Source organism: Ziziphus jujuba, chromosome 6 (genome assembly GCF_031755915.1).
Source record: "Ziziphus jujuba cultivar Dongzao chromosome 6, ASM3175591v1".
NCBI lineage: Eukaryota > Viridiplantae > Streptophyta > Magnoliopsida > Rosales > Rhamnaceae > Ziziphus > Ziziphus jujuba.
Genome location: NC_083384.1, coordinates 24,056,584 through 24,079,028, shown reverse-complemented (window position 1 = coordinate 24,079,028; position 22,445 = coordinate 24,056,584). Strand labels below are relative to the sequence as shown.

Sequence of the window (22,445 nt, the reverse complement as noted above, 5' to 3'; positions counted from 1 at the left end):
AGAGAGAGAAATTGCTTTCCCTTTTTTTTTTTTGGCACGCAAGGAGAAAAGAGAAGGGGTGAGGAAAGGAAAAAGAAAAAGAAAAGAAAAATAACATTTTTTTATTTAATGATGACACATGGCCTTCCTAGAAGTGGCATGTGGCACCTTCAACTGGTGACACATGGCATAAGCTAGATATCCCTTTAAATATTTCATTACCTAGTAAAGTTAATCTCATAAAAGATAGGCATGACTTTATAGATTCGTAACTTTTCAACCGTAGATCCAAATTAAGCAACGATCACTATCACATAGTACAGGAGTCAACGTCAAAATCCATATAAATAAAAAATCATCTCCAAGCTAGTCGATCAAGCCGGATCGCATCTTGTTTTGACCATAACTTTCTACTCTGAGCTCTGATTTTGGTGTACTGCTAGTTTATGAACTCGTTTCAATGAGTACTTTTCCATGGTACCTTGGCAATACAAAATTCCTCTCATAGCAAAAAGTCAATCGTGAAGCCCACTTGGTCAACCATGGTCAAACTTGATCAAAAATTCAAATTTGGGGCAATTTCTCGGGTCGAGGTGATACATGGGACCCCTTAATACCTAAGGCCTGAATATCTCTAACCTTTCCCAAGTCCTTACTCAGTATAGGTCATTCCTACTTGTATAACTTATGGCTGCCCACACCAACCACTTATTACATTTTTACGTTTTTACAGCACCTCGCGAATATACCAAACACATAAAGATAGATAGATGATAATAATAATAATAATACAACCTCTCGAGAAATTTGGATAACCTGTTTGAAGGCTACAACATTTGCTTGAAACCTACAATACCTATCTAAAGGCTACGATACATACTCAAAGGTTATAATACCTACTTGAAGGCTACCATACTTGCTTGAAGTCTACCGTACCTGTCGTAAGGATATCATATTTTCCTGAATGCTACGATAATTGCTCGAAAGCTACAATACCTCCAAGTCTAGTAACTCAACCATTCAGACAAATACGGTAATTGTACAGTGACAATACTTATTATAATATTAATAATAATAATAATCATAATAATCATAGTAATAGTAATAATGATAATAATAACAATAACAACAACAACAATAACAATTTATTATAATAATAATAATAACAACAACAACAACAACAATAACAATAACAGATAATAATAACAATAGACATAATAGAACTAAAATTGATAAATACATCGCATAACATGAACACTCGTAACGGAGATACACTCGATGCACTATATAGTATGTTAATGCACAGTTCCATGATATCAGTTGTCATGAGTATACTTGATACGAACCTAGGACGACCTGCTCCTAAACCCGTATTATATTAGCCCGGATCTAATTATGTTCAAGTTCTAATGGTCACCTTGACCCCTAACAAACCTGTGATTAGAAACCTTGGTATATAATGAAGATGCCACAATAGGTGATGGAAGGCGTATTGATAAGTCAAACTAAAACACTCATTCACTAATGGTGTTTTAGGTGTTCAAAAGAACAAAGAGAATTCAATCTCACAAATAATTTTTTGTATAAAATTCAAGCTTCCTTCTTATTGAAAAATAAGCCTTTAAATAGGCTACAAAGCCACGAAATAAAACCCTAAATCCAAAGGGAAAACCGGCCATACAAAGTAGTTTCCTATGGTGGGCGAAATTCTCACTCCTTTACTAATCTAATTTGGATTAATTAATTCCTTTATTTTGAATTAGGAATTAATTAATTTACAATGAAAATAATAAAATAATAACTTTCTTGAACTTATTGTTCCAGAAAATAAATAAATAAAACTAAAAAGTAATGGTAATTTCCTAAAACAAAAAGTAGAATCAAATTAGGAAACTATAATACTAGGTTTTTGACTAAGTTGACTTTAACCAATCTTTGACCAAATTGAGCTCCAAATCAGCTTCAATATGCTTTGTAGGATGCCAAATAAGCTGAATATGAAGTCCCACACATTGCCCATGCTTGGAAGAGGAAGAAAAAGCCAACTCAGCAAAATACAGTAAAGCCAACACAAAATACAGTAAAAAAGAGGCCAAATTTAAAGCTGTCCGTACAACCCCTTTTTGAATGCCTTTGAAGCTGGCTTGACTTGATTCCATATCCTCTTAGACATATGTATTGAATCCATAAAGATTTGGAACCATTTCATGCTGCCCGTTGTCCATATTTGCACCAAAACTACTACCCGGATCCGTATCGGCTTCCACCACTTGATGCTTAGAATAGGCTTTGTATCTTTAAGTATGGACAAGCTCTGTTGAGATTGATTACCCCCTGTATAAATGCTCCCAGGTTGTCCTTAAATCTCTTAATTTGAGCTCTTGTGATTGGCCTAGTTTTCATCTGTGTCGGGTCAGCACACCAACGAGTTATCGGTTGCGCGGGCTCGGGCGGAATCACATCAATACTGCTACTAGTAAGGTCAAGGGTAGTTGCCTATAATGGCCATCCGACTTGCTGGGCTTGTAGGCAGTAGAAATATGATACTAGACTATTCATGAGTTGAATGAGGTTGTTGCTCCCATACGGTTTAGTACAACTAATATAATGTAATATATATATATATATATATATATATGTACACATTGAAATAACACTTGATGCACCATACAATATACTAGTGCTACCAAGTAATGCCTGGTGTCCCAAAAACCACTCGATAAATAGGGAAGGGAGAAGAGAACCTATACATAGCTCCATCAGCATCCCAAAGTTCTAGTGCTAAATAACCTGCCATCCTACGGCCAAAGGGGGTTGGCTGATAATCACTGTACAAAATACCTTCCAACCCTCTCATCCTTAGCCTCTATAGGAATGACTAAACCTACTGACTTTTGACTGAGGGAAAGATGGCTTATGTTGTCATAACAAAATACCTGCATATCCTAGCTTATCACACCTCACAAAGAATGACTAAATATAACTTGCAAGCTTATCCATAAACGTAATAGTATAGAATATTAGTACTATATAGTGCATATACATACTAACTAGTCATATAATATATATATATTATATATATATAGTTACCAAAAAATTGTCAACTCCTCAAAATTATATTTTTAAAACGCAATTAAATGTTTTAATATATAACTAATTACATAAATATTTATGAAACCCATAACATAATTTTAAAGGAAGTATACTACGGTAATATTATTTTAAAATTAAGTAATTTTACAATTTTTAATTCTTTTAGAGCATCATGAACAACTAAATAAATTAATAGATAAATAAATAATTACATAATTAAATATATCAATAATTAAGAATAATTAACCTTACAAAAATGTATTCATTTACACTCAGGCATATAAATACATAAATATATGCAATGCTAAAATCTAAAATAAACTATTTTGCAATTAAAATAAAAAATAGACTAATAAAGCTACTTTTAAATAAACGTAAACATCTAAACCCCTTTTTGGAATTTTATAAAATACTCATTTCACAATGGTTGGTTAGATAACTCCTTTAAATCCAATTTATAATAATTACTAATTAAATGAATATGTATATAGATATACATATATACATATTTAATTATAAACACACACACACACACACACACATATATATATATATATTATATATATACAGGTGAATATAGGTAGATGACTTTGCAAATTATAAATATAGGTATACATACATATGACTAAACATAACCTCACACTCTATATATATATATATATATCTATACACGTATGCATATATATATATATATATATATATATATTAATTAGATAATAAGCATTCTATAACATCCCTACTTTAAAACTATTTCATACTGTCCCAATATAACTTTATGAAAACATCCCACAGTCAGTCACAATTTATGAACCATTTTTATTATATATATATATATATATGCACAAGCTTTTAGCAAATACATATATACATAGATATATATATATATATATATCTATACGCATGCCCAAAAGTATACCCACATATATATATATATATTTACAAAAGTATAAGTTTCATACTAAATATCATATTCACATGCAAATTAATAACAATGTCAACCATCAAACCACCGTCAATTTTTAAAATTCACTTTTTGATAATAGCTAAATTTGTTAAAATCCACCTCATGAACCATTTTTATTATATATATATATATGCACAATCTTTTAGCAAATATACATATACATACATATATACATCCATACGCCTGCCCAAAAGTATACCCACATGTATCTATATATATACATATATATTTACAAACGTTTAATTTTAATACTAAATATCATATTCACATGCAAATTAGCAACAATGTCAACCATCAAACCACTGTCAATTTTTAAAATTCACTTTTTGATAGTAGCTATTACCTTGCCATATCATCATCTTCTCCATGCTTTGATCGAATGCAATTAATCATATATGTATATATATATATAAGGGGTTCACTTGTTTTCTTGCTTTATATATATCTTTGTATTGGATATATATATATATATATGTAAAATGTAAAATGTTCTACTTAGGAGATAGCTTTCAAAATTTCAAATATATATATATAGTCATGGTAAAGAAACGAATTAAGCTTGAAGAAAACCAATAACAAAACGTGCAATATCATGCATTGAATACTATTGTATATAATTGGTAACATCCTTGAATGAAACTTCCATTCTAATTTCAAGAAAAATCATAGCTCTAAAATGGCCAAATCTTAAATAACCAATAATAATTGAAAATTATATACCAAAGTGAAGCTTGTGAATAGAGTAACAAGTTTGTGAGCTTACTTTGCTCAACAATGGCCACCGATAATCGTAAACTTTTCTTGAAAGTTGCTGTCAAAGTGGGTTCCTTTGTACTTTGCAACGAGCAAATTTTGAGCCAATCTGAGCTTAAGGGGTCAAAAAATAGTTGAAAAGGTCGGCCCTAAGATCTAAGAACCACTAATTTCCGGTGATTGGGCTGAAATATTGATCATCGTAGTTTAGCTATTCCCCAGCACATTGGGTAGTCATCTGGAGTAATCACACCATGGTTGGGTAGGCTTGGTCAATGAGGTGGCGATGTGGTGGATTGGCATCAAGATTAGAGCGCTTTTCTAGTGGAAGTTTGGGCTGCATGGGTTTTGCAAAGCTTTGGGGCTGCTGGCTAGAGAAAAAGAAAGTTTCCTGAGGAGAAGGGTGTCTCTTTTTCTTTTCTTTTTTCCTTTCTTTTCATTTTTTTTTAAAATTAAAACTAAAATGAAATAATACTTTAATTAGTAAAGTACTATGTTTCTAGATATATATGTATATTTATATACCTTAGAACCCATGTACCTGTATATACATATCAAATAATAAAATAATGTATTATATATACATATATATATTTATTTATTTTTTGTTTTAAAACCAATTTTCAAAAAATAAATATAACTCTTTGAATGAAATTACCAAAAGACACTCAATTATTTATAACTTTCTAACCATAACTCAACAGTAAACGTGCTATTGTGAACTCTAATTAACAAGCATTGCATGATGATATGCTGGTCAACACCAAACCTTTACCAAACAAAAATGTCAACCTCAACCAATGAAGGTGAACCTTTGTCAAACTTGATCAAAGTTTAAATTTGAAACATTTTCTCATGTTGAGATGTTACAGTGATGATTAATTACAATTAGAAAATACATGATAGACCCCCATAATATTAGCTAGGGTGAATTACACTTTGGTTCTCTTAGTATGTGGGGTTTGCAATTTAAACTTTTAACTTTTTAACTCAACAATTTGGAGCCTTTGCTTTACAATTGTTACAATTTGGGCTTTATTTAACATTTAACTATAGGGTTTAATTGCCATATCATATGGTTGGCATCAATTTCCAAATTAAAAGACACTAAAGTGAAAACATTAAAACTATTTTTAAAAATTTTGCACTTTTTTATCCTTTATTTTTAGAAAAAAAATTACCGTAAGTTACCTGATTGATGTTACAATATTTTGAATTCCAAATTAGAAAATATTAATAATGCAGATTTTTAGAAGTAATTTTTAAAATTTTGTACTTTAATATCTTCTAGATCAAAATTAACATTGATTCAATTGGCATTCAGAGAATAGGAATATTTTGTCTATTAAGGAGGATTACAGAATACCCAAAATAGAGATAATCATAGATAATGTGAAATAGTTGATTTAATACATTTGAATATCAGTGACGTAATTGTTCAAACATATTAATCAAACATAAAAAAGGGCTCAAATTGCAACCAATTGAAAAATGAATGGTCTGAATTGCTAAATCAAAAAATTAAAAGCCTAAATTGGACAAAATATAAAGTTGATGATATCAAAACTAAGCCTATTAATTATCGTAATCTTTGAAAAGAGTTCTCTAACCTAATAATGATGGGAAAGCTCATTCTCTCCAAGATGATAGCATTAGAAGCCCATCCTTATTGATACCGCTTTTTATGACGGTTCGCCTAAATAATTTTAATATGGCGTCAATAAACTATATAACTATTGCAATATGCCCTTTCCAAACAAGATTACATAATTGGCCTAATAACGATTGCAAAGGTCGTCCTTTTTTATAGGACCTCTCCAAGATGACAACCTTAGAAGCCCATATCCTTACTAGTACAACTTTATATGAAGGTTTGCTTAGATATTTTTGAAAAATTGGGGACAATGAGCCCTTAAACTAAGTAACTATTGTCTTCGGCGTCAATTGACATCTTCTCCTAAAAAATAAAATAAAATAAGGTTACATAAGTAAAATAACCATCAATGCTCCTACATTTGCCTTTCACATGCATTTTTTGTCTTTGAATTCACGTAAAATTGGAAAGTTCTTTATGTGTAAAACAACATTCAAATTTGGGAGTTTAACGCATGGAAGGTAACACAAAAAAAAAAAAAAAAAAGAAAAAAAAAAGAAAAAAAAAGATAGATTAAGTTCAAAATGAAAAACATGGTATAATTTGAGTATATATTGAACAAGAACATTGTAACAAGCAAATCCGATGCTTGCATGTTCATCTTTATTATCCATTCATCCAAGCTCTATTGCTAATTACAATAGATAAGATGAGTGTTACGGAAGTTCTAACGGTTGAAGTACAACATATGCGCTCCATTATTACTGAAGAAAGTACTTATACCTTTATTCTCAGCATCGAGACTTATTATTATTCAAGCGTAAAGCTCTAAATTGGATAACCTTGTTGTTGGAATGGCAACTAAAGGTGTCATTTTCTTTGTCACCATCCCAAAACTGTCAGACAAATCAAGCTTTTCTCCAAGAGGCATTTTCCATTCAAAGGAGTGCAAGAATGAAGCCACAACAAAATTCAGCATCTTTTCACCTAGAGGAATTCCCGCACAAACTCTTCTTCCAGATCCAAATGGGAGATATTCGAAATTATTACCGTTGTAGTCAAACTCCATATGACCATTGAGGAATCTCTCGGGTCTAAATTCCAAAGGATTTTCCCAAACGTTAGGGTCTCTATGTATAGCCCAAATATTTAAGAAAATCCTAGTACCTTCGGGCACCATATACCCACCAATGGTGCTACATTTACTGGGACAACGAGGTATTAGGAATGGCAGTGGTGGGTGCAAACGAAGTGTCTCTTTAATCACAGCATCCAAATATGTCAACTTTGGAAGATGAAACTCTTCAACCAAATTGTTTAACCCCACAACTTGTGTTAGTTCTTGGTGGACTTTCTTCATTGCCTCTGGATGCTGCATCAGCTCCGCAATTGCCCATTCCGTTGTTGTTGCTGTAGTATCAGTTCCACCGACGACGGTGTCCTGTTTGATTAAAAAACATAAATATGGCAAAGAATTAATGTTATATATAACTAATCCTGATTACGTTAAAATATATCATGGCTTTATAGGATGTTGTGTAAACTTTTCATTGATTGATTTGCACTGCATCATTACCATATATACAAACCAGTTTTTTCAGGACATCCTGATAGGATTATCATACAGAATCAAATCTATATTTTTAAAGGATACGTGTATATTTTGAAATAATCATTATCTATAAAAGTGTATACTTGAATTCTCACATTAATCCCATTAGAACATCCGGATGAGACCAATATTGTGTGTATAATATATATATGTGTGTGTGTGTGTGTGTTATTGGAAGAAAAATAGAAACCATACATACCATGAGAACCGCCTTAAGTTGGGGCATAGTAATTGATGATGACCTATCTTCACCATCATGAAGCCTCAAGAGGAATTGCATAAAGTCCTTCCTTTCTTCATTTCCTTCCGGTCGCCCATCATCTTTCTCTGCTTCCATAGTCTTCTTCCGCTGATCAATTGCGGAATCGAAAACCCGTTCAAATGAATCAGCCACTTTCTTGACTTGCCTCTGTATTCCCTGTATATCAAACCTTGCAAGGACAGGGAAAATGTCTGATAAGTTAGATTTCCCCAGCAGCACCATAAGCTCCGTGGTCATGTTCTTGAATTCTGCTCCAAAAACAACTCCTTTTTCTTCTTGCTCTGTGCCGCCCCAGAACATGCTCATGACTGAGTTGATGGACGTCAAAAACGCCAATTCCCCAACGTCGATTGGGTTCCCAATATTTGCATAGACATTTCTAATAGATTTCATAACTTGTTCTCTTCTCAGAGAGTATGAATTGTCAAGCACGGTGCTTCCGAGCATCTGGCTCACGAATATCTTTCGCAGTTTCCTCCAGTTTTTGCCTAAAGGTGAAAACACAATGTCATTTCCTCCAAAGGTGACAAATTGTGCTGAAATAGGAGGGTCTCGGTTGGCAAATACTGAATCATGGTCGCGAACCACTTCTTTCGCTAGCGATGGCGAGCTTACAACAACGCATAGTTTGGTTCCGAGCCAGAACTTGTAAATAGGGCCATAGATTTTTGCTAGTTGTGAAAATTCTCGGTGAACTTGGGAACCTAAAAAGGGAAGGTATCCAACCAGTGGCAAGCCGAGGGGACCTGGTGGCAATCTGGGACTTGCTTTTTTTGGATTCTTGGCGGCTCGGAAGATCCATAGGACTGCGGAAGTGGTGATCAGCAGAAGGGTGAGAAGCTCTGCTGAATATTTATTATTCATACTGAAAGCAATATCCCACCAGCTAGACCACATTGCACTGCCTCTAGTACTAATGTTAATTTGCCTTTGTGGACTGGTAATCTCAAATTGCGTTAGGGGAGCTTTATATAGATTTTCGGACAACTAATGTAGCACGGTACCTCCAACTATGGTCTTGTGTTTACTATTCAAATAATAATAAAATAATAAAATAAATGTCACATTGTATATGGAATTATTATTTTATTAATTTAGTCTTTTTTTATTGAAAAATTTCTTGAAATTTATTCTATGTCTTTATGAAATGAAATTTGTAGAAAAAACACAAAGTAAACTTTCGTAATAATTTTTATTTCATTTTCGTACAATTAGTATTACTATTGCTAATGTTATCAAACTTTTCAGAGCAAACTATTATTATTAATCCAAACTTATTTGAAAACAATGGTTTGAAGGGCAATATCAAGCTTCTTATATTTTGTATACAATATTAAAAAAAATGTGATAGGTCCGCGGCAAGTTAATATTTAGCATAGATTTTATATTTTTAATCTTAATTAACTAGCTTCGAGGAACATGTGTGATCAGGACGTTTGAGAATGTTGAATCGATTGCATCTAAGTGATGTACAAGTTTGAATTTGAATGGTCGAGAAAGTTTAAATTTTGAAACTTTCTCTACTGATGTTCCAATATTTGCGCTTTAAAATAAAAAGATCTGTAGATGTCTGTGGACCCTACAACTTTCAATGATCAATAAAATCTCCTGGGAATTACGTATGCTATGGGTCCTTTCAAAGCGGAAACCATGACACACTCCCCGACAAAATCCTCTCCATGGAAATTGATGATTTTAAATTAATTTAAATATTTTTTACGGAATCATTTGATATTTTTCTAATGACTGAAATTAAATCTAATCATTAAAAAAAAGAAAAAAAAGAAAACAATTCTCTAAATTTTTAATAATCTGATATAACGTTACTTTCCTTTTATGTTATTTTAAAAATAAAGAAACAAATCAATAATATCATTGTTTTTTTTTTTTTTCAAAATCAAATATTGCTATAACAATATATAAATGCTAGCTATTTACATTAAAGATATAAACTGCCATAACAAAATATTTAATTATTTATCAACATTCAATAATTCAAAAAATTTTATAATTTTTTTATAAAAAAGTTGTAAAAAGTATTTTGATTTACAGTTTTTTGTGGCTTCTTAATTTAAAAATTTATCCAATATATATTTTAAAATTATCCATTTGTATAAAAGTAATTTTGCCTTTTGTATTTACTTAGAAAATATGGATACTTAATATTAACCAAGAGCATTAAAAATTATAGGCAAGTAAAATAAATCCATTACCAAAAAAAAAAAAAAAAAGACAGGAACAACAGTTAGAAGTAATTCTTGCATTGTATCTCCTTCGGTGACAATATTCGCTTGTAATTAGGTTGTCACTACAAACCAAGCACTGATTCTTCTACAGTGACAAGAACTATAGGTTATCACCGAAAGGTCCTCTTCTGTGACAATAAAAAAGATGTCACTAATGGTAACCCTATTAGTCACACCATGAGTTGCCACTATATGCACTATGTAGTTGTCACTGTAGGGGCTATAAGTGTCACCGGTTTCACGTATAATCTGTCATACATACCCATCCGGTGACAACGAGCATTGTCACTCAATATAGATGTGACAATTTTGTCATTTGACATTATTACTTTCCGTGACATAATATAGTTGTCACTGTTCTAATTTGTGACAATTATCTTGTTACAAAACATTTCTGTGACATCTTTAATCATTTGTCACAATTTCTCCTTGTTACAAAATTTTTTTGTCCCTATTGGAATCTGTCACATTTTGTTTGTGGACCACATTTGCAATTACAAACTACATATGATTTTGTGACAAACATTTTATTTTCTTGTTACTAAAATGCTCATGACTAACCATGGTTAAATTATTTAGTACTGACAACTATCTTTACAAACAATGACAAGCTCTTGTTGTAACTGATAATAAATAAATTAAATGAATTATTTAAAAACGTTTTGTTGTTTTTATTAGGTCCCACTAATTAATTATTGTAGCATTTCCTTTTAAAATCTAAAATGGCACTTACAAAAAATGCTTTTTACATAAAATGTAATGTTTTAGTACACTACCAAATATCTTGTACATTAAAATTCCAAAACCGAGTACATTATACAATGTGCATTTAATACAATAAGCATAAACTAAAAAGAAAAAATACATGGTGCTTGCGTACTCTCTAAATCATCTTCATTTCCATCTTCTATTGCAATTTCATCACCACCATCTTGCTCATGCACAAGTATTGAGAACAAAAAAAGACATTAGTAGCAAGCTAATGTAAGTATATTAGAAATTTTCGTATTCGAAGATACAAGAAAATTGTCAAATTAGATTAACAAAACATTGTTCAAGCATTTTACAGATATTTAAGACAAGCATTGAACTCTAAAAAAACTTTACTCGTAGCAAAAGTACTGAATTGTAAATTCATATTAAAGTCGGACTTCCATATTAATCTGAAAACCCATATAGAGAAATAGAAACAAATGTTTACCAAAAGGACAATTCGGTTGTATTCATTAATTGAAGAAGTAGATATTTACATTGTAAGAAGTAATAATACTAAGAGTACTAAGGGCATAATGAACATAATCACATTTAAATGCATATGTTTTCACTCATAAACATAGAACAATTATGTGCTTTACTTTTCTAAATGCTGTTAAATGAAAAATTAAACTTTCTTGTAAGCTTATTGTTTCACTTCCTTATTCTTGAAATTATTAACAGATTAGTGAAGGAAGTTAAATTTATGTCACTTATTGGTAAATTATATACCACAATCCATAAGTATATGCTATACTAATTGAACAATCTTTAATCCGTCAAATAAGCTCTAAAGTTTCTTTATATCCATTATCAATAAGCTACTGGAGATGCAAGAAAGATTCAGAACCAATTTCCTTGTTCACACTATATGAGATGGCCGATTTGGTCGGCAGGCCGTCTTTATCTTAAAAAAGAGTTCTTATTGGTTAAATTTAAAGAAGTGCACATATACCATATAAGTATATAGCCTACAAGTATACATATTTTGATGTAAGAGGCTTTGAGCTAGAAAAATAATTATATCAATTGTTAGGGAATCTAAGTTGTGCCACAAGACAAACTATAAAATTGTAAAGCATATAATACGCAATTTAGCTCATTGTAGCTCATATAACCATTGTAAATTGTAACACAATTCACAAGTAGTAATTTTAACACTCTAAATCCGCAGTTCGCTCGGTGATGCTTAATAAAAGAAATTCAAGGAAAGAAATGTTAGATATATAAATATTTTGTGGACTTAGCATAATCAATTAGTCACTTACGGGGCTTATTTTTACATTCATGGGACTGACTTCACTATTGATTAATATAGTAGGGTCTTTGGTCATACACTCTCTGTAATACTCTAGTTAACCCATTAGACTGGAGGATCAGCTCTTTTTAGAAGTTCATTTGACTTACCCATATTTTTAGTATTATTATATTTATCATTAAATTATTATTTTGGTGTGTGTTAAAATAAATGGGTAAACCTTTGACTTGCATGTCACTTTAGTCTATAAAAGGTTCAAGTTTTATTGTGAGGGCAAGAAAACAGTACACATCGTATTCGTGATTGGTGTTTTCAGAGATCAGTTTGAGAATTGTTTAAGAGTAGTGCGTCCATAGGCACTACTATTACGTTGTTTTTCTATTTTGCAAAGTTACAGATTTAATTTTATCAATAGCTGCGTTTGAAGGTTAGTAGTTTTACATATTAATGGAATTTTATTATGTATGTTTATGATCCGCATATTCAAATAACTCCAACAATTGGTATCAGAGCCTAGATGAATAGTAAATTCTGTCCTGTTTTGTTATTATATTGTCTGTGTATATGCATATAATTATTACTCTATGCAAACATGATTTTGTGTATATATGAAACCGGCCATTGATTGATTTGTGATCCAAATATATGTTTCTTTATTTTATTTTTCTTCCCACATGGATATGTGAGATTGTGAGATTACATGCTTTTTTTGTGGGGTATCTGAAACATATATATATGTGTTATCTGATTGTTAGTTGCATCTTTTTTTAAAAAAAAAATTAATTTATGATAAATTCTTGGCCTGGGTATTGTGGGATCATGTTTTCTATGTGGAATGGAATATTTTCTAAGCCCTGATTTTGACATGAAACATACAATTTAGTAAAAACCCATTAAAAACTCCATTGAACCCGTGCATAAATAACTTGATAAATCATTGTTTTGAGTTGAAATTGATTAAAATTAAGGCCGGATTCCACTTGTCCATCACCAGAAAGATTGGATCACCATTGGGACGGTAGGAAATGGTAGTCGAAAAGGCTGTTTTGATTGGGTGACCTGACTGGTTCTGGAAGAAGATGTAAACCACATGTCGCCTGGGATGCTGATGTCATCATGATGACATTAGCATGATGCCAAATGACATGTTGGTGGCAGTGACGTCAGTACACTTATGTTATCATGAAACTAGACAATACGTTGCGAGTGAGGTGTTGATGTCATTGATGACATCAGCATGGCATGCATATCCTGGCCACTTTTATGATGTCAGTGTGATGATGTCCCCCATGTTGACGTCATCATGCTAACGTTAGCAACTTGAGGAAAAAAAAATTTTGACAAAAATTTTGTTATTTATTTATTTATATGTTTATTGATTATTAATTAATTAAACAAAGAATTCCATTCCAAAATTTTATTAAATTAAATACCTATGGTCAGAATTGAACTATGTTAGCCTTCCCTAGGGAGGCTTTATACCTAGTTAGTATCATAGTGTGGAATTTTACTCACGTTCTGTATACCAATGTAATATATGCTGGCATAGTGGATAGGATGTTTTATATTTACCTATTTCACGAATTCCCAATATATTGATTATCTCCCACTAGTTAACCAAGGTCAATAGGATAACTAGACTACACTATCAGTGGTTTTGGTCGCTTTATATGACGTATGGAATGGGAGTGAAAGTTAATTAAATACCATAAACTGTAGGTTCTGAGTTACCCTGTCGGTGATTTAGTTCAATACATTTGACTATGGTTATTTGATGAACTATCCTTGGCCCTCGTAAGGGTATCTTTAATACTACAAAGACACTAGCAACTTATATATATATATATATATTGTGTTTTGTGTGAGAGGCTAGAAAATAGTTATTACATTATTTTATATTTTGAATGTTTTGTTGTGTTTGTTATTTTGACAACAAAATAGATGTAATTTTTGCTATCATTATTGGCAATTGACTTGTTAATATGGATCTTCTTAGTGACAACATATAAACCTTTATCACTAATTGATTTGAAATATTTTGGGGGAAAAGTTACGCCAAAAAATTTTGGACCCACCTGATACGAACCTAGAGTGACTTGCCTCTAAACCCATAACAAGGATTGATTTGGACTGTCTAATTACAAGTTATCAATGGAAGATCTCAACCTTTTACGTATATTTGAGGTAAAAATCTTGGTATGGTGAAGATGCCATAATAAGGTGCGAAATAACCTATTGATAAGTCAAATTTGAACTCCACAAACAAAGTTTGAAAAGTTTGATCTAGTTCTTAGAGAACCAAGAGAATCACTTACTTTTTAATCAAAATTGTAATCTCCTTTATTCATGACTTATGTGCCTTTAAATAGGCAAAATAAATTACAAAGCTTTCCTAAACTAATATGGCCGAAATTTAGGTTTAGGAAACCTAATTTGGTTAGGTTTAGGAAACCTAATTTGATTAGGTTTAGGATACCTAATTTGATTACGTTTAGGAAACCTAATTTGATTATGTTTAGAAAACCTAATTTGACTCCTAGTTTCCTAATTTAAATAGCCTTTAATTCCTTGACCAGTCAACTCTAACAAAAATAGGAAAGTAGTTTAAAAACCTAATAAAACTAAATTAGAAAAGTAAGATAGATAACATGCCAAAATCCAATCAACAAATCATAGAAATTTAATGTGTCCTAACTATAAGATTCAACCAAGCTTAGTTGAATGCCATGTAGGCGCATATCACCCTCCATGTGGCAAAAGTGCTATGTCACCATATGATGCCACGTTACCATCCATGTCATCAAAACTTGCCACGTCACCACGTTGGAGGATTCCATACGTTAAGCTCTATTTCATGGTGGCATCCTCCATCCCAATCATATGGACCAATTTTGGTTCATCTTCAGTAATGAACTTACTTCCTTGAGATGTGAACACCTTCTAGATTAAACCATTTAGTGCTTCTTTAAACCACTTTGCTCTAGCTCTGGTTATCAGTCCCGTAGAGATTTGAAGTCGCTCTCAATGCCATCTTGAGGTGCTCCTAGTCATGTCTGCATCATTCCCCTCCTCTTGAAAATGATTTGTCCTCAAATCATCACCTGCATAAAAAGGAGATAAATCAGCAACATTAAAGGTAGCACTTACATCATACTCACCTGGTAAATCAAGCTTGTAAGCATTTGTATTAATCCGCTCCAGAACTTGAAAAGGTCCATCCCCATGTAGCATAAGCTTTGAATTTTGTTGCTTCGGAAACGTCTCCTTTTTTAAGTGCAACCAAACCCAATCTCTTAGGTCAAGCACTATCATAACAAATCCTAAAAATACAAGCTCATTTCGACAAAAATCACACCTTTAATATTTGTAAATAATCCTTCTTTCTTAAGCACATTTAATACTAACCTAAGATGCCTTATATGCTCTTCTAAACTCCTATAATATACAAGGATGTCATCAAAATACACAACCACAAATTTTCCAATGTAAGCATGCAAAACATAATTCATAAGTCTCATAAAAGTACTAGGGGCAAAACATGATTCATAAGTCTCATAAAGAGGGGCATTAGTTAACCTAAATGGCATAACCAACCACTTATACAAACCATGCTTTATTTTAAATGCCGTTTTCCATTCATCACCGTCTTTCATATATATTTGATGATAACCACTCTTAAGATCAATTTTTGAAAACATGCTTGCACCATACAATTCATTAAGCATGTCATCTAACATCGAAATAGGATGACGATATTTGACAGTGATATTGTTAATAAACCTACAATCTACACACATTCTCCATGTTCCATCTTTCTTAGAGACTAATAACACAGGTACAACACATGAACTCATGCTTTCTCTAACATATCCCTTTTCAAGTAATTCACTTACTTGCATTTGAAGTTCCTTTGTCTCCTCTGGATTACTCCCATAAGCTGACCGGTTTGGAATTGTTGATCTTGAAACAAAATCAATTTGATGTTCGATCTCTTTAATTGGTAGTAACCCACTTGGAATCTTCTCGGGAAAGACATCATTGAACTCTTGCAAAAGAGAAACAATAGAATTAGGCAAAACAGATTCATCAGGGCTAGTTAAATGATTCATATATGCTTCTTTGTACATCATTACCATCATAGGATTTTTACTATAAAAACAACCTTCTTTATTTCACTCTATTTTGCATAAAAACTCTCTTTTTTCTTTCCACTATTTTCCTTTCCTTTTTCTCTCACAGTCTTGACCTCACCACTCTTTTTCTTCTTTTAATTGTTGGACACAACTTGATTTTGTTCTTGTTTAGCTTCTCTCCTCCTTTGTAGAGCCAATTGATCATCAAAAACCTGTTTATGAGTCATTGGCATAAGTACCACTCTTTTACCTAGAAGTTAAAGACAATCTTGTTAGTGCGATCATGGTGGTTAGTATCTCTATCAAATTGCCATGGTCGTCCCAAAAGCAAATGGCCAGCTTGCATTGGCACCACAAGCACCAAACGCTTGAATCCTACAGAAACAAAAAAGATTTTCATACCTTTAAACTCAATTTTTTTATCAATTTGTTTTGTAACTCAAAGTGAAAACATAGTGTATAGTTTTTGCAATAGCACTTTAGAAAATTAAAATGATAACCAAATATTTCCACTTCAATTTTTCAAAAAGTATTAAACAAACAAAACATGTCCGGAAAAGTAAAACTGATACAAATACGAATTCTCCAAGGTAAAAAGAATAAAAAGAAGAAATTCTTTCTAGATTCAGATCTCTTAAAACTAAACCCATGTATTAGAAGCAACAAAATGTAATATTTCATTATCTAACCCTAAGCCTTATTTACTTCTTAAAGCTTATGATGGAAAGTAGAATAAATTATTTATAAAACTCGAGTCACTTCTTCCTCTTCTTTTCTTCCATATAACATATATACAGACACCTTTCCCTTCGAAACCCATATTTTTATATCATTACCACAATCTCCATCACACCATCTAACAAAAGTAATTTCTTCCACAACTCCCTGCTCCCTAACTAACACCATCATCTTAGTTATCGGGTTGATGTGAGCATGATTATGAAACTACTGTGTATCAAGCAATCACCACATGTTGTGGTAGCAGAAAAAACATATATTAAAAAGTAACTTCTACTTTTTTCTATATATGTGAAAGTGTAAAATAGACACGCCATGGCTGAGGGGTATGTTGTAATAACCCATACCAGTTTGACCAAGTGGACTGTATACGGGTCCTAGTTGAAATTTTCTATGGTTAAAATTTTGGTTTAGTTTATGTACCATTGTGCAGACTTCGTCGAGAGTTCATAGACTGCTGCACATCAAATTCCAAGTTACAGGTAAAAAGTTATGGTTTTGAGAAGTTTTAAATATCTATTTTATATCAGTGTCTAAACTAATTTAGATTTTTATCTCTTAGTGACTCAAGACTTTACATAAATGTCCAATAGAGAACCAATCCCAAAAAATCCATTTTATACCCCAAACTTGAGAAACTTCTCTCCATACCCACAGGTCCGAACTGGGTCACCCTGAACCTGTGCAACGCTCAATTAGGTCACTGCTGTTTTCTCCAAATCTGGCCACCATCCTCATGCACATGCTAGCCATCAATATTACCCACGCGGGCTAAATTTCTAACCAAACCGCTGGACGATGAGCCAAGATCAGCAGCTTGAAGCCAACAATGGCCGTTTTACATTTTTTAATTGTTTGGCCATTTTTTGGCCCTTCCAGGCTAACCCACACACTCCTCCCTCCCATTTTTGGACCCTTCAAACTCAATGCTCTATTTGCCAAGATTCCTCATTGTTTGAGAGATACATCAATGGCTAGTTTGGCTTAGTTTTACAACAAGTTTGGCCGAGGTGAGCACACCATCATATTTCTTATCTCTTGGGCTTTCCATTGATATAACATTTGTGAATTTTGGACATCATTTGATAATTTTTTCATTTTTAGATCAATTAGTTAAATACCAAGTAAATTGGTACTGTGTTTGGACGAAATTGACCAAATTGGTTAAATTTGAAGTTAGATTAGTGTAATTGGATTTTAATAGGATCCATTGGAAAGTTTAATTTTGAAAGATTGGCATTCTGCTGAAAAGCCCCAATTTCGGGTATCGAGGTCCTAAGGATACTCGATATAATTTGACCAATGGATGTCCAATTTGTGTAATTTTATAGTCATATAAATCATTTCAAAACATTTGGTGCACATCAATGTTTTTGGTTTAGTTATTGGAGCCTAAGCAATATTTTTATTATACTGTAGGCACTTGTATTGAGCTTGGAAGCGATCTTGCAGGAGAGCAGGAGTGAGCACCTACGATACTATGAGTGGTTATATCTTTTAAAAATGTTTTGGGCATGCTAGTATAATAAATATATGGTTTGAATATTTTACGTATATATCACTTGATTTAAATGGATTTATTTTATGCATATATGAATATCTGCTTTTACATATAGGTGTTATAATTTTATGCTACATTTGATAAGATTTTAAATGGTTTCTAACTCTGATGAGGTCATAATGAATTTATGGATCATGGTAATTAAATATTCTGGTATTTTAGTTAAGGTTTTAAATCAATTTGGAAAATAATTGATTTTTAGAGAGTGGATTGGAAATCATATGTTTTAAGCATGTTTAAGTGTTTTATAATTTTATGTGCTTAAAAATGATTTACGGTGATATATATTTCACTATGGTATTTATAGTTTTGGCATGAAAAGATGATTTGGAGTTTTTGGAATATTTAAACAAATCATTGGATTTGGATATGAAATTACATTTTATGAAACGATATTGTTTGGAAAGGTATGATCTTACAAAGATTGTTTTATAGATATGGTATTGATTATTTCAATTGGTGCACAGTGTTTCAAATCACTATTATATTATAATGCGTAGGTTTGCCATGGTGCCGTGAGGTTGGGTTTATCCCACATGCTTATTATTGACACAGGTTGTGAGGTTGGGTTCATCCTGACCGTTTGTTATTGCCACGATACCTTTCATACATTAAGGGTCGTGAGGTTGGGTTCATTCCGACTGTTTATTATTGCCACGATAGCTTTCATATTTTAAAGGTCGTAAAGTGGGTTATCCCACGATTTATAGTTTTCATTTCTTTTACTGTATGGTGGTGTTCTGGGATACTATGCAATGCGTGGCAGCACTAGGCATATGGTATCATAGATTGTTTATGCTTCTGAGTATATTATTGGTTTTTGGACATTTATAGTTTTTACTATACTTTCATAAAATTTTATGAAATTATGTTTATATTATTTTATACTCGATAGTTATATCATGATTAAGATAGTTTATAATATTATAACGATCATTCACTTTATATTATTTAAGCATCGATTCTATGATACTAATCTGGAGTATAAGTTTCGGTTTTGCGAATTGATTTTTAGAAAGAAAAACTTTTCAAACAAGTGGAACGAAAGGTCTTAAGAGAAAGTTTTACGGAAATAAATTATTATTTTTCAATTATGTTATGCCACTCACTGAGGTTTCTTTACCTCATGTTTTATTTGTTTTAAATTCATTCCGCCAAGTCCAGGTAGTTAGTTGGCAGTCTATCTCGTGCATCGCTTGTTATTTCGTCCTTCCCACCACAGCAGCAGTGCACGTCTTTCTCTATTTATCTTTATCTTTCTCTATTTATTTGTATCAATTGTTCTTCTGTATTTTACTAATACTTTTAGAATGCTCTAATTTAGATTTTGAACACAGTATCAACCATATTATTTATATGTGTTGTTATGGACTAGCTGTGGATCCATATGATATTGAGGTTTTTTCATTATATTGAGGTATTATTGACATTACTTTTGTTCGCTGGTCCACGTTTTAAATGGGGTTTCATTGGGTGATTCTGTAATGATTGCCTGATGGGATTTCGCTAGGCGGAACCACCCAGAAGATCCTGGAAGGTTTTCTGAGGCATGTCCTATCAGCTTTGTATTAGAGCTCTAGGTTCTAAATTTCTCGAAGTTGTGCATTGTTCTACAGCTCTTCTTGGATTTTGCATTCCATACCTACCCTTTTATTGGTGTTAATTATATTTTGACTTATTCTTTCATGTAGAACTTTTTCTTGATTCCATGATGAGGTAGACGTAATTCTTAGGAAGCTTCAGCTGAAATATAGATGCATCCACTTATTTGGAGCATCTTGTCGAGCGTTGGCTCGATCACTCAAAAGGAGTAGTTTTACTAGATATTCTATTAGTCAGGCTCATAAACTTGGAGCAGTGGGTTTTAATGGCTCCATGGACCCTATTGCAGATTTCTTTTGTCTCGTTGATTTGAAAAAAAAATAAAAAGAAAAAAAAAACCATAGATGAGGGTATGCAGTGTCTAGACAAGAATAATGTCAGGCTAGCTTTATGCTTGAAGGTAATGCAAGGAAGCAATGGATGTATGAGAGGACTAGGAGACGTCACACTTAGGGTCAATTTAAGACTGCCTTTCATAATGAGTTCTGCCCTCCAGCCCTTGTTAAGACTAAGAGGCTAAAGTTTGAGACACCCATTCAATGTAGCATGACAGTTTCTAAGTACGAGCAGAGATTCAGGGAGCTATCAGAGTTCTACCCTAACTTGGTTGTCGATAAGGTTAGTAAGAAGAAGAAGATTCTTGATGGTTTGAGCGAGCCTATAGTGCTCAGCATCCGAGGTGCCGTTCACCCTAGGTATCAGTCTATGAGAGATGTTATCTTGGAAGTAGACATGGAGACCTTGATGTGCAAGTTCAAACGCTGATCTTTTGAATGGTATTTCTTTGGAGACTCCTAGCTAGCGATCATCTAAAAGGAGCAGCTTTGGCTTAGGGTCATTGGATGGTAGAAGATTTAAAGGAGGTAGACATAGCCCCAGAGACAGTAGATCCAAGAGAAGTAACCCATTAAGGGTTCAAATAGTGGACAGTGAACAACGATAACAGCCATTTTCATATATCTGCAGTCCGAGGTAGCGTATGTCATAAGTTTCATGATGGATAATGCCAGTGGGATGGATGATGCTTTCATTATAGGCAATCGTAACACTTTAAAAAGAATTGTCCTAATCGAGGACATGATCAGGCTAGAGCCTTAAAATCAGGTACATAATTTCAGCAAACTGATGGGTACAAAGTACAGGATACATAGACAGGCCAAACTTCAAGAAGTTTTACCAATATTGGATAGAGGTCTGCATCCACAGCCAGAGGTAGAGGTCAGAGGGGACGACCACTCACCAGAGGCAAGATATATACTATGATCAGTTATGAGGCACAAGCCATCCCGATGTCATGATAGATACATTATCTATACCTGGTAGTGGTGGACATATTTTATTGGCTTAAGAACCACACACTCTTTTGTTTTACATCAATATGTTACACAAGTTGGGATGACTCCAGTTCCTTTAGGATGTCACATGGAAATTTCCACATCCATAAGAAGGTTCATTTGACCTTGTCAAATGTTTGAGGGTAGTTATTTTCATTTAATGGAAATTAAGATATTAATATTAGAATATGATATATACCAAGTTTGGTCGATGCATTTTAGTTACCTTGTGTGGGACAACTTGTTGAGAACTAAACTATAAATGTCATAAGTTGGTTTTGTGGCATTTACTTCTGGGTGATTATTTTAGATCTTGGTTTTGATATTTGTTTCCTTGGAGGTTATGGGTTTTATGTTGATGATATTTTATGGATCTAAGGTGGTTGATATTCTTGGTGATAACTTGACTTTCTAAGGAATATGATTTTTTTTGGGGCCGGGGGGTAAGGGGGTATAGCTAGAACATAAGAAAGTGATGAATGTTTTCCTATGGTTTGATGATCTAGTAATTAGTTCATAGTATTTGGTTTTAATATTAGAATTAAGATTTAAATTTCTTTATT

At 32.6% G+C, this 22,445-nt stretch overlaps 1 protein-coding gene across 1 annotated transcript; it reads right to left on the bottom strand.

Moving 5' to 3' along the window:
* Nucleotides 1–6,977: 6,977 nt before the first annotated feature.
* On the bottom strand, nucleotides 6,978–9,186 carry LOC107421473 (labd-13Z-ene-9,15,16-triol synthase, chloroplastic). Its single transcript, XM_016030756.4, has 2 exons — nucleotides 8,195–9,186; nucleotides 6,978–7,824 (listed from the first exon to the last, which is right to left on the bottom strand). The coding sequence occupies exons 1-2, from the start codon at nucleotides 9,152–9,154 to the stop codon at nucleotides 7,198–7,200; spliced, it is 1,587 nt and encodes a 528-aa protein (XP_015886242.2). The 5' UTR covers nucleotides 9,155–9,186; the 3' UTR covers nucleotides 6,978–7,197.
* Between the last annotated feature and the right edge of the window lie 13,259 nt (nucleotides 9,187–22,445).